The 14,004-nt window shown below is 41.3% G+C and overlaps 1 protein-coding gene across 1 annotated transcript in view; it reads right to left on the bottom strand.

Annotated features, from left to right (window-relative positions):
* DAP (death associated protein) overlaps positions 1-1,549 on the bottom strand; it is a 42,932-nt gene extending 41,383 nt beyond the window's left edge. Inside the window, exon 1 of the mRNA XM_010708504.2 lies at positions 1,368-1,549. Coding sequence (XP_010706806.1) covers positions 1,368-1,422 — 55 coding nt within the window. The 5' untranslated portion in view covers positions 1,423-1,549. The remainder of the gene's footprint in view (positions 1-1,367) is intronic.
* Between the last annotated feature and the right edge of the window lie 12,455 nt (positions 1,550-14,004).

The following is a 14,004-nucleotide window of genomic DNA, read 5'->3' as shown; positions in this document are numbered from 1 at the left end:
CACGGAGGTGTTCAAGGCCAAGTTGGATGGGACCCTGGGCAGCCTGATCTGGTGGATGTAAACTGTGCTCCCGGCAGGGGGATGGGGCAGGATGAGCTTTAAGGTTCCTTCCAACCCACACCTTTCTATCGTTCTGTGAACTCTGATGAATTTCAGCATTTTTGACTGAAATATCTGAAAAACTATTCCACTAGGAAATGCTGGAAGTCGTAAGAAAAGCCTGTGGAGCAATGACTGAAATTCCCATTTTAAGAATATTGTAATCAAGATGAAGAAAAACGAGCAGAGTGTGAAAGAACAACACTACGAGCAATGGGCCCCCGCTGCACGCAGGAGCTCCCGTGTCCATGGTTGTTGACGGATCTATGCAACACCAAAGCCATGACTCAGCTCAGCCTGCGCCCCACCACTGCTCTGCTCTGAGCAAGCAGCACTGGGTGGAAACTGCCAGAACAGCCTCAGCCAGCGAGTGTCTTGTTCTGCCTCCTTCCCTACTCATCTCTAGAACTAAAGCTCATCACTGCATGGCTTCAATCACCTTAACCTAATGCAGCACCAGAACCACTGTGCACACACACAAAAAAAGGATGTAAGGAGCAAACTGAGCTCCTGGTTTGTGTTTCCACTTGGCATGCAGGGCCTTGCAGATGGCAGGGCGTGCTGTTATCAACTCAGGCTGCTTGTTCCCCCTCCTGTGCAGGCAGGGCACCTCTGTCAGCCCCAGGGCTGCTCCCAGACCTTCTTCACCTTTCAAGGACAACACACGCTCACGGATGAGCACCCAGGTCAGAACCTGAAAGTGTCAAAAGCAGCAGCGACCAGGCCTGAAAGCATGTGCAAGCAGAGAGCTTTTTGGGAAAGAACGAGGAGGAAGGCACAGGGGAACAGCAGCCTCTGCCGCTGAGCAAGGAAAGCTGCCAGAAAGCCAGCGAACGGCTCGGGGAGGGATGGCAAGCTGCTGGCTGAGACCCGGACAGAGCACACACACGCTTCCACGTCCTAGGCCACAGCAGGGGACGGAGGCCGGCGAGCTGGCGACCTTCTCAACAGGCAAACACGGAGCGCAAACAGGTTCAGCCTTGAACCTCCTGCCTGCGGACTTCGCTACGCGGCTACGTGGCGCCGGAGCCCTTCGCGGCGCGCCGAGCAGCCGTCTCCCTCCCATCCAACGCCGCGGAGAGCCCGCTGGGCCGGGGCACGGGAGAGGCCACCTGTGCCCAGCCCCGGCCGGGTGTTGCCCCGTTGCCGGGCGCGGTGCGCCCCTCGAGGCCTCCCCGTTCTTCCACCACCTCCACCCCGGCCCTCCCCGAGGCCCGCCCCGAAGGCGATAAGAAAAAGAACGGAGAGACGGGACCCGGCGGCAGTACCAGCAGGAGGGTGTCCGGCCCGGGTCTCGGCTTTCTCTTTGGGAGGCGAAGACATGTTTACCCTGACAGCGCCCGCACGAGCGCGCCCACACCCTGCTCCCACCGCCAGCACCGCCTGCCGCCCGCCCTGTCAACGTGGCCGTCCGCCGCCGCCAGGACGCGCCCAGAGAGGGTGGGGGCGGCCGAGGGTCCGCCCTGTCTGCTCGGGGCGCGGCCCGGAGCAGAGCTGGCGCGGAGCCCGGACTTCCACCCGCAGCACGGCGTGCACCCGGGCCTTAAGTTCCGCTCCTCGGCGTGGAGCGTGTTGCCAAACCAACGCCGCGCTGAAGTCTGCCCGTTGTTTTTTTTTTTTTTTTTTTTTTTTTTTTTTTTTCTTCTCCCCTAAGCAATATGAAAGCGTTTATGCAACTGGTGCCAGCAACAGGCTGCCTTTAAGAATTGTAATAATCAACTGCATTACCAGCAAAGTGCAAATGTGCTGGTTTGGTTCTCTTTTATAATTTGAGATAAGGAACAGAAGCATAGAATCATTAAGTTTGGAAAAGACGACTAAGGTCATCCAGATGATCCATCAACCCACTGCCCATGCACTTTCCCTCAGAGCCACATCTGCACATTTCTTGAACACCTGCAGGGAGAAGTGACTCCACCATCTCCTTGGGCAGCCTGTGCCATTGCCACACCACTCTATCTGGGAATTTTTTTTCCTAATATCCAACTTCAGTCTCCTTTTGCATAACTGAAGGACACTCCGTCTTGTCCTGTCACTGGTTGCCTGGGAAAAGAGGCCACCCTTCATATGGCCACACCCTCCCTTCAGGCAGTCATAGAGAGTGATCAGGTCTCCCTGACCCTCCATCCAGTCTGAACAATCCCAGCTCCCTCAGCTGCTCCATATAAGACTTGTGCCCTCACCAGCTTCCTTGCCCATCTCTGGATACATTCCAGGGCCTTGATGTCTTGTAGTGAGGGGCCCAAAACTGAACACAGAACTTGCAGTGCAGCCTCACCAATGCTGAATATAGAGGGATGATCACCTCCCTGGTCCTGCTGACTACAGTTTCTGATACAAGCCGGTATGCCATTGGCCTTCTTGGCCACCTGGGTACACTGCCAGCTCATGTTCAGATGGCCATCAGCTAACACCCACAGATCCTTTTCCTCTAAGCAGTTTGCCAGCCACTGTGCCTCACACCTGTAGAGCTGAATGTGAGTCCCCAGAAACTGAGCTTATGATGGTTGCGGTTGAACCTCCCAAGAGTGCTGTAGCAGTACTCCATCCCAGTTATGTTACAGGGAAATTAATGTAGCTATGTGACGTAGCATACTCTACTTACTTGCAGTCAATCTTTCTAACAAATATTACCATTGCCAAAATATAAGTAATGGGTAATGGCAGGGGTTTTTTTGGCAACAGATCGAAATATAATCACAACACAGTATCCTTAGCAGTCTGAATGAACAAGTGCTGTCAAAATGCTGTAAATAAATTGTTGAATTTTGCTGGTGGGTAGTTTTATTTTCTTACGTGTACAGCACTTTGAAGTCTCGATTATGTTTTCAGTTCTGCCACCTTCTGTGTAGCTTAATACGAGTTACTCCAGTTCACCTTCCAGCCTCTGTCAAAGTCTATTCAGATTTTCTTTATTTTCTGGAGTAGAATTATCTCCTAAATTGAGATTATAAGGTTTCCTTGTCTACTTTTCTCTTGATTTGAATGAAAAGATTACATTTTAGTTATTCTTGGTTTTCCCAGGTATGCTTGGCTTGAAATTCCCTCTACTGCTTATAGCAGTCAGTATGAATCTTTGCTTTTGAAGGTTTAATATAAACCAGCTATTATAGAATGGAAATTCAAGATAACATGCTTTATGACATTAAAAAGAAAAAAAAACAGTTCAAAGTAATGTGTTTTTTGTTTTTCCTCTGAGAATCAGTAATACAGATAGGTACTGATAGGACAAAGGGAAATAGTTTTAAACAAAAAGAAGGGATATTTAGATTTGATGTTGGGGAATTTTTTCACTGAGAGGGTGGTGAAGTGCTGGAACAGGCTGCCTAGAGAGGTTGTAAATGCCCTGTCCCTGGAGGTGTTCAAGGCCAGGCTGGATGTGATCCCTGGCAGAGCAATTGATTTCTTGCCAAATGTAAGGTAGTGAGCATTCCTTCTGCTAGAGATGTTGCCCTAATATTAGCAACAATATCCTTCTTGATTATGCCGACATGCATATAGAGGTTAGTAGTAGACATTAAAAAGATGTGAGTGGTCAGTCTCTTTGTCATTTCTAACAGCCTTGTTATTTCTACCAAAACACATAGAATATGACATCTATGGGCAACTGCAGAGGAAAACAGGCAAAGCATTTACAAAATGTGGGCAGCTTCCCTCACCAAGACCACCATACCTGGTGTTGATATCCAGATCTTAGAAACTGGAACAAAGGCAAGTCTCAACTGGAAAACCAGTAAATGAGAGCATCACAGGACATGGCACTGAAGTGCAAAGGCACTGTGAGGGAAGAGTATATAAAATCAGACTGCTTAGAATATAAGAGCTGTTCTGAAGACCAGCATTTCTTTTAGAATAAGAGCATTTTGGTGAAACGTTCCACAGAACACCTCTTCAGTTCATCGATAAGAGTTTCTAAAAGAAATCTCAAGCATCTGCAACAATATCCAGGGCAGGCAAGAAAGAGCACTTTCCAGCTACTACTAATTTTACCTAAAATAACAAGCAGAAATAAGCTACTTTTCTTCTGGTAATGGTAGAGGCAAAACCCCAGCTTTCCATGTTCCATCCCACATTTCAAAAAATAATTGAAAAATAGAAAAAAGCCCTTTACAGATTTTAAAGGCTAAGTTTAAAACAAAAACAACACATGAAGAGATTGAATAGGAGAGCATGCTAAGGCATGCTTAAAGATGCTATTTTCAGTTGCACTTGGCCCCTCACAAGACTTCTGACAATAATAGTAGGTTCTTATTTGTGTGCTCTATAGCCCAATGTATGTTCAGCAGTCTATTTTAAAAATAGGCAGTCTGTTGAACTGTGATTAGAACATCATTTATGTCTGTTTTGAAGCTAGTCCACAGTACTTAGCAGATGGATACAAATTGTTGTGCTTTCATTTGGGCCTGCAGCAAAGCTTCATGTTCTTGCTGAAAATGTTAAAACATGTAGAAAAGCCTTTACTGGGCTTGGGTCAATAGGAAATCACAGCAGTGCAATCTAGAGTCACTCAGTGCTCAAAAGGCAGCTAAATACTTTGCTGAAACCCTCTGAACCATCATCTCCAGCACACATATGCATTTGTATGCTGTAAACTTTGGGGAGCATGATAAATTGCTTTCACTTATAGGATGGGCAAGGCTCTTTATTGAATAGGCTTTTGCCCAATTCCTGGATAATTATAAGGTCAGTGAAAATAACTAGCTAAATTTGATATACATCCAAAGTAGTTTCACCTGAAAGCAGTTTTGAAAGCTGAGCTATTTCATTTTGATGTTTTAAGATTTTGCTATTTTTTTAAATATTAAAGACCACTGAGAAACTTGACTGGTTTTTCTCTTTTGTTCAGTCAGTTAATCAAAATATTAGTTCTCCATGTAGTTCTAATCTTCTATGATACTTTCAGGATAGCATGATAGTTTCTGATAAATGGCAAAAAAAAAAAAAACAACCACCACCACCAAAAAATCTAAGGGGTTTTCTTTAGAATTTTTTCCTTTGACCTTGTAGATTTTTACTTGTATATGTCAGTAGCTGTTAACTAAAACAAAGGGTTTGCAATCTGATACAGTCGTAACATGGAGAAATTCCTCGCTTTTCTACTTCAATAGAAATACATAAAGCCTTAGTAAAAGCCCAATAACGGTCATATGAGGTCTGCCCTGCCCACTGCTACTGTGCATTAACAAAATGTAGGGTGTATAGTCAATGAATATAAAGATGTTATAATTACAAGATAAACAAGAGAGTTTGGCAAAGCAGATTATAATAACAAAAAGAGAATAATGGAATGCTTACCCATGCCATGGACTCACTACAAAACTCAAGAGGAGGGATCTCCAGAAGAGCTCCTCCCCCACTGGTAGTCAGCTCTTAAATGGGTCTAGGAGAGGTGGAGCCAGGCTCCATCCCTTCTGGCAGCACAGGTGAATTGCCTTCACCTGTGCTCCCGTGGCTGACTGCTCACCTCAGGTGATCAATCAGAGGTTCAGGCCGTGATTCAGCAGTTCCCATACATAAGGTTTTTAAGACTACAGCTTCCCAGGAAATCTGCAGAGGTGTGAACTACCGTTCAAAAACATGTTTTTGATATAATGCACAGATGTGAGAAAGCAGTTTATGTAAAAAAAAAAAGCTAACAAATTTGGGACAATGAGTTATGCATGCTTTTCCACTCTTCTCTTACTGACTTTGGCTGTATTGACTTGATGATCAAAATCACTTGGGATGCAACTGCTCACTGTTCTCTCCATAAGTTGATGATATGGTTGATTCCATGTTGTTACCCCAGCTACACTGTTACTGTGACAAGAAGTACAAATGTATTTGTTTGCTGGATTTACTAACTCAGTTTTCTAAGGAAGCCTATATATTTCTTCTTCTTTAGAGTTAGAATAGGCCCCCCACTGGGGTGAACATAGAAATTTGTAAGTAGTATAAGTTACTAAGCTGAACCATAATGTAATTGAAAGACTCAAACTCTCTTTTATCTTACTTTTTTTATTAGATTTTCTTAGAAATGTTTTTGCTAAAATGTGTACAGCAGTCGATCTCATTGGAAATGTGGAATAATGTTTTCATAAAAGAACACTGCAGCCTAATGTAGTCGCTCTTTTGTTATATTGTCAAAATATTCAGACTTCTATGCTGTTATCAAACATGAAATCAGCAGAAAAAGTCATTTCTCTGTGTGATGGATTACTGCTGAGATGCCAGTCAAATTTGGGTTTCTAGCAAGTGAAGAAGTTGTTCTGTATGCATTTTTCACATAAGCATTCTGTTTTTCTGTAAGTAATTATCTTAGAATGATGCATGTACAAACAGCAGCCCATAATCTGCATGCAGCCTCGCACAGCTTGCACTGTGGCTGACCCTGCCGTGTTCTATCACGGCAGCAACTCCTCCCACCAACCATCCTGGCCAGGGGAGAGCACCTACCTCTTCCCAACAACTAAACACCAATGCAATGTTGACCCTATCTGGGATGAAACCAGGGCACAGGTTGCAGTGCAATGTTAACTCAAGTTATGGCAAATAGGTTTATGGATTTTGATCCATTGGCTAAACACAGTCCTGTGAACAGCAAAAAATATGTAACCATGCTTTCTTTCCATGTTTTGGTCAAGAAATTTGAGAACACGTTTCAAGATTGAAAAAAAAAAAATCATAATCTTTTCGTCTATTTGCAATTCCATTTTCAGTCAACATAAATACACAACCTGTACATTTTCAACTGGAATGTACTGAGTTGCAGTCAAACATTCAGCTCAAAGAAAAGTCTGATCGTGTCTCTTTACCAGACTTTTGTAAGATGTCTTACCAGAGAAAAACATCCCTTGCTTCACAGTCATGCCTTATTCGTGTCATCGCTTTTGGCAGTACGCACATTTGCGAGCAACTCTTTTCAACGAAGAGTTGAAAAGTACAGAAAAATTTCATCAAAAATGTCTGATGATCACCTTGAGAGCTCACTAAGAATTGCAGGCACTGCCACCAAACCAGTCTGGTGTGTTAGTTTCAAAAAATAAGGTCACATATCCCACTACTTCTATGGTTTTGTTGCTCTTTTTTTTTTTTTTTTTTTTATATTTTAATAAAATATATTACAAATTAAAATATTTTGTTACGTATATATATTAACTGTATTATATATTTTATGAGGGCTGTTCCTGAAGTAATGTCTTCTGTTTCATGATGTTGGCCCACGATGTCAGAGGTGGCTGTTGGTGGTATGGCAGTTGAGGTGGAACCTTCCTGCCAATATTCAGTTACATTTTGTTGCTGTGTGACATATGGCAGCAGAGAGGCAGTCTGACAGAATGAGCCAAGACAATTCCTCTTCACTCAATGTGGCCCAGGAAAGCTAAAGGTTTGGACAACCATGTGTTAGGATGTAATTGCTACTTTTTACATTTGCTTCTCCTCACTGTTTTTTATGATATCATTCTGTTAAGTTTTCGACAAGTGCATGCTAGAGTGGCATAATGCATACTATGCTTCTTTTCTTTCAAGACCAGTTTCAGGTTGTGTTTTACTGAAGTAGAAATTTGTTTTGACCTCATGGGAGAATTGTGCCTTTAATTTAAACCCAAGTGGAAACCACTATCACAATATAGCCTCACATTAAGCTAAAAGGTAGTGCTATTCATTGAAATCTTTATAAATCTCTCTACCAATAAATACTGAAGGGAAAATAAGGCAAAATAAAGTGAATAAAGCTCTGTAGGTTTCCACAGATGTTGCGCTGTAAAATTGCACTGTTCATTCTTTCTCCAATTCAGTGCAATTCAGTACTACCATAGGACACTAACAGTGATAATACTACAAAAGAGTTGTGATGTTTAAGATTGATACAGCAATTTACAGATTCAGTGTAAGGAATGGTAGAAGGAGGGAAAAGGGACAAAGGGAAAAAGGGAGGAGAGAGAACAAGAGAAAGAGAGGGAAAAAATGAAGACAGAAAGAAGGGAAAGGGTAGGGATAGGAAAGGGGAAAGAGAGGAAGAGAGGAAATGGGAAGAGGAAAGGGGAAGGGGAGGGAAGAGAAGGCAAGGCAAGGAAGGCAAGGAAAAAAAAGTAGAGTAGGAAGGAGGAGAGAGAGGAAGAAAGAAGTTCAATACAACAGAGAAAGTGAAAGCTTTCCTCTGGAGTCTTTTAATCCAAAGATCTTCTGCAAAAAGACCATCATTTTAATTATACCCCAACTTAAAATGGGTAAAAGCAAGTATAAGGAGGTAAAAATAAGTAGCCAAAGCCAAACTTCAGAGTAACAGCAGAGATGAAAATGGAACTCAGGGAGCACAGTTCTCTCTCCATTAAGTCTCATTAGTCTTGGACCTATTAAAGAAATTGCAATATGTTGTCATTATAGGTAATGGGTACATTAGTACAGCCCAGCTAGAAGGCCTTGCTGCTCAAGCTCTGTGGATGACAAGTGTGAGTGAGCACAACCTATAGGTTTTCTGAGTCACATGAAAGCACCGCTGCCAGTGGAAATGGGGACTGTGAGCTACTGGTATGGTTCCGAAATGAGACTCAAGAGAATTAGGCTTCTGCTCAATGCTGGGTGTGAACATTTATCTATTCTTCTATTTTCATTTGAGTTGTCTTTCTAAGTTTGCAATGGAGTTGGAATCTTCGATCTGAGGAAGCAATACTATTTCAATAAAGGAAAGAATTCATGTTGATTCAAAAGTAAAAGTGAAAAAAAGGTCAAACTAATTTAAATTCTTACTTTTTCAAAGCTCATTGGAGTTGGTGTTTTGTTGTTGTTGTTTTCCTATGTTTGATTTCTCTGAAGGTAAAATCAGATTTTTTTCTGGGGCTAAGTTAAAACTGAGAATCTTGACTGAAAGCCTTGAAATAAACACTCACTAGAGAAGTGACAGTTGTTTAATGTCCATATGTCATGTTTAGTATCATATGTCACATCCAGAATAAATAGCACCAAACTTCATTTATTTTAATATGTTCAGGTTCTTTCCATTCTTTCATAGCAATTGTTCTTGGTGTCAGAGAGAGTTTTGTGTGTACCCAACTATGGACTGTTGGGTTTTGCTTCTAGGAAATAACCATTTAAGACTGTAGGGTTCTAAACTCTATTTTGACTGTTAGAGGTGCCATTAACACCAAGTCATCGTATGTCAAGAGGTGCTGACTTTTAGTGCCTGACCCTACTGGAGCTTAGGCATAAACAGCCACTCCTAAAGAGTATTAGAGAAATTGGTATTTGGCTTCCCACAAGACCTGCCATTGGCTTTATCTAACTCTACTCCATTAATCCATGAGATAGCCCTGTTCTAAAAAACCCTTTACCTCCTGGAAGAGCCTTAGTTTCAGATTCCTGCTAGTTGACCTAAGATTTCTATTAACTCTGCAGCAAATTTATCAGTTGCAAAGTTTGTGTCTTCGCTCCATGCAGTATTTATTTCTGTTCCTTCCAGAGAACATTAACTAATAGACAACAACAGATAATATATTGGAGTATATATTTAGTCCCAGCGTGTCTTTCTCTAGAGAAATGTACTGTTTTTTTTTAATCCTTAAACAGATCTTAACACATAACTTGGTTGTTAAACAAGCCAATAATTTTCCTTTAGAAACACTAGTTAACCTTATAGAGAGAACAAATTGATAAACAGCAAAATTTTCCTTTTCAGTTAAATCCTAGATGCTAGATTTCCAGCCATAATTGTACTTCATTCTTATTAGAAGGAGTCTGAGTATGTCAACATTCTTATTGATGTTTTCTGCTGAATACTTTGTTATAACCTGAACATAATTAAATGTAAGTAGACTGGTATTTCATCATAGCTCAAGGGTATGAGACTAACACATTCTTTCTCCTGTTATCTTTCTAGTTCTTTTTCTTCTTACATGAAAAGAATGCAAAGTATCACATTTCTTTGGGGCTGCAAAGTCTTACAACCTCTCTGCAGGAAACTGCAGTGTTTGAACAATGGTGGAAGGGAAAGATGAAATGTTTAATTTATGCATTTGTATTTTATTTTTCTTTGCATAATGATTCATTTTATTTATTAATTTTCAATTTTTTTCCAGTTGCTCCAACTACGTAATATAAATTATTTTTGTTGCTATTATTACAATTTTTATATTGACCGCAGAAGTTTAGTTTGATGTTCAGCAGTTCTCTTACGTGGAGCATTAATCAAAATATAAAAATGATTTTATTGTTTCATGCTTATCTCTGCTCTGTTAGGGATGGAGTTAATTCTCTTCCTATGGTGCTGTTTTTGGATTTGTGACCAAAATATTATCATTAACACACCAGTATTTTAGCTGTTGCTGAGCAGTGCTTGCACAGCATAGAAGCTTTCTCTTTTTTTCACTCTACTCCCTATAGCAAATAGGCTGGGGGTGGGCAAGTCATTGTGAGTGGACACAGACAGGGCATTTGGCCTGAATAGAGTAAAAGGATGTCCCATGATGTTCTGACCAGCAATAAGAGCTCAGGAAAAGAAGAAAGAGAATTGTTTGGGATTCTGCCTTCCAGAACTAAGAGGAACTTCTCCATAAAGTCTCTGTTTAATCTAACAATAAGTTGATAGAAAAATTCTGTAAGATGCTAAATGCAGAGTTTGATACATAGTGTGATGACATCTGTCATCATACTGCTCTTAAACACATTTTTATATAAACTAAAATTTGTAGATATATGTTTGCTACATTTATTGCAGGTATGGATAGACCAGTTGTAATGTCGTATCAGGATCACTTCAGTTTCTTCTCAAGACACCAAAATAATAATAAGATACATACACTTCAGTGTGCATCACATACTGCATAACTAATAGCCATTTCTGAAGACAAAAGTGTGCAGCCTGATCAGTGACACTCTATAAACGTCCATAGCTAGGCATGTATTCTCCAGTTGTTTCCAAGAAACCTAAGTTTGACCATCTCAGTCTCAGCCCAAGGTGGGACTCCCACTGTATACATGAAATCCATCAACTCTGTATTCAGAGCAGCAGCTACCAACTGACTTCTTTAGTGGATGTTGCCAGGTCCTACTCAGTGAGGAAACCCATATTGTGCTGCCTATAAGCATTGCAGAGGACATTTTTCTCCAGATTTACCTTCCCTGAGAACCTCAAAAACTCATCAGAATGTGCTTTTATAGGCCCTCAGAATTTCTGGTAGAAAATAGATTTGCCTTCCCTTGACTATACTCAGGATCCATAGCAAAAAGGCATTGCCCTGAGCAATTGGCTGCCTGAGGAGATAGTTTCCTAAACCAACCTGTTGTCCTGAAATTGAAATTAATTGTCTCAGATTCATTTACTCAGGCCTACAATGTCCTCATTTGGAATAAGATGTAATGTAATCAGCACTGCACAACAAACTCCCTCCAAGTTAATGTGCTGTGGCAAATCATGTTGCTCATTAATGGATGCATCTCTTTCATATACAGACATCAAATTTTGCAGTGTTTAGTGCACAATGCTATTGTGCAATTGCTACCACTATGTCTCCCAGGAGCACTTGATCCTTCCCAACTCTTATCTTTCTGATTTTCATCCTCTCCTCTTGAGAGAGGAGTTGCTCCTGTATAGGTTTCTGCCTTGTTTGCCTTATCATGGCAGCTTCTACACAGAAATCCTTTATCTTCTTACATATCCATAGGACTCCTTGCCTTCCTGCTACCATAATCTGCCTCCATATAGTTGTGGACTGTTGTTTGTCCTTTCCTCCCTTTCCAGCAATGTCCTCAGGACAGTAAACTACCAGAGGCATTCCACTTCCCATTTCACTGCTTATGCTGCTTTTTGATGAATTATGAGAAACTGCACTGACCACAGAGTAGCCTATTGACATTGCCTTCTTGAAGAAATATTGTTGCTGGATCTTGAATCCCTGCAAATTGAAGCTGTGATGGTGAACTGGTAGTAGCTGAAATACCAATTTTGTGTCACAATTTGCAAGTCGTGTTACAAGGCTATGGGAAAGAATGACTGATGCTGTTAGGTCAAAGAAAATGTATGTCAAAGAACTAATCGAGGGTCACTACCATCATTTATGGACTCTGCAAGGATAAGAGAGGGGGGTTGAATGGACCATTCTGAATTCATAACATCCTTTTGTCAATACCTGTCCTAGAGGAGTAAAGGGACTCATAATCCTCCTTGCAGCCACCTCATTTATTATTTCTTGATAGGCCATTTCTTCACTGATTTTAAATTCTTGGCTGTTGCAGTATTCCTGATTCCCCCTCAAGGACAGCTCTGCTAGAAATATTGTCTCATATGGTCATCCTTAAACTGAGCAGATTAACTGGAAAAGTTCTGGCTTCCTACACAGCCTTCTCTTTCTACCCAAGGATTAGTGTTCCTTCTTTGCCCTTTTCTTCTGCTCCTTATTGTTCTTCTTGTCCTTTTCCTTGGCACAGATGTAGCTGTAGTTTCCAAACCCACATCTCACATGGCAGCACAAACATTTATAAGCTGTCAAAAAGACAGTTTTCTACATCAAAACAGAATGGCATAAAGAAGCTTCCCTTTATACCTTTCCTCATTACTTGTCAGTACAGACTTATTGTCTGTAACCTGCTGATCTGTCCCCTTTGCTGTCATTATCAACAGCCAGAAGTCACACTTCACTGTTCTGTCTTCTTGTCAGCAGTTAATTCTTGTCTAAACTCAATCACATGTTAAAAGCCCATCCTTCAGAAGACTGTCTGGCCTGCCTCTTGTGTCTGTAACGTTTCCTGTTAGCTATGGTTTATTCTTTCTCTGCTTTGTTGTTATTTTTTCGCAATGCAGCAATGAAAATTGCTCTATATGTTCCTGTTCCAAATGTTGTCTTTCTAGAAGATTAGCCAGTCCTTCATATTGCTACTAACTCTGAACATATGATGGAAATCCCTCCACCAACAGACGGTTCTGGAAAAAATGTGCCATTGCTTTCCTCTGCTCAGTTCCATACATCAGTTGAATACTTGTCATTTTGCCTGCCTTCTGCACACATAATCTACTACTCATCCTTCAGAAATGACCCTAGAAGAAAGTCCTGCAGTATCAATCTTCCCTCAGCTAATGAAATTTATATGGAAAAAATCTAGATGCTTTTTAGTTTCATGGGACCTTCTCATGCCTCATGACACTCAAGCCAATAGGGAAAAAAAACAAAGTGAAAAATCCCAAACAAAAAAAATCTCACATAATCCATGAGTGCTTCCACACCATCTGATGGAGTGTTCTCTTGTGGCCTGCTACCCACATCCCTTGTCCCATCTGGTCATCTTTGCTGTCCTCTCAGCTAAGTGGGGCTTTACGCTGAACATCTCCTTGTCAAATGCTGGAGAACTGTAGCAAATGGAGCCTGTGCCTGGAGAGCATCTCTGTACCAATGCACCTGGGGTGCTACTGTGATGCCTGAGAAGTGCTGGGTGAGAATCTGTACCCTGCACTAAACCCTGTTATCTGGATCATGGACCAAAAATGAATCAAACGCCATGCTGCAAATGTAGTAGTCAGCTGGGGCTACTCTTCAGATATCTAATGTAGAGCTCAGTTGCATGTCTGTAATTGCATCTGATAGCCAGATGTGGCATAGTTAATTGTTATGCTTGTATAAATCATGGATGAAACCTTATGGGAAATAAAAGCTTCTGATGAAAGAGATACTTAACAGTGATCTTCAGAAGTATTTTGGTTTTGATCAGGTAGGAAGAGTGTTATACAAGTTAGCTGATAACAGTTTGCTAAAACTGAAGCCAAAGTGTTGTCTATGTTTTGCCAAATAAAAGCCATGGCTTTCAAAGAGGCAAGAGTGATTAATAGTCAAAGGAAGATCCAAAGTGAAACATCGCTTTTCACCTAAGAGGTTAAGGTTCAAAATTTTGTAGCAATAGAAATTTGATTTTGAATGCATTCTTAAAATGTATTTTGAT

Source organism: Meleagris gallopavo, chromosome 3 (genome assembly GCF_905368555.1).
Source record: "Meleagris gallopavo chromosome 3, MGAL_WU_HG_1.1, whole genome shotgun sequence".
In the NCBI taxonomy this organism is placed as follows: domain Eukaryota; kingdom Metazoa; phylum Chordata; class Aves; order Galliformes; family Phasianidae; genus Meleagris; species Meleagris gallopavo.
This window is presented reverse-complemented; position numbering and strand designations above follow the sequence as displayed.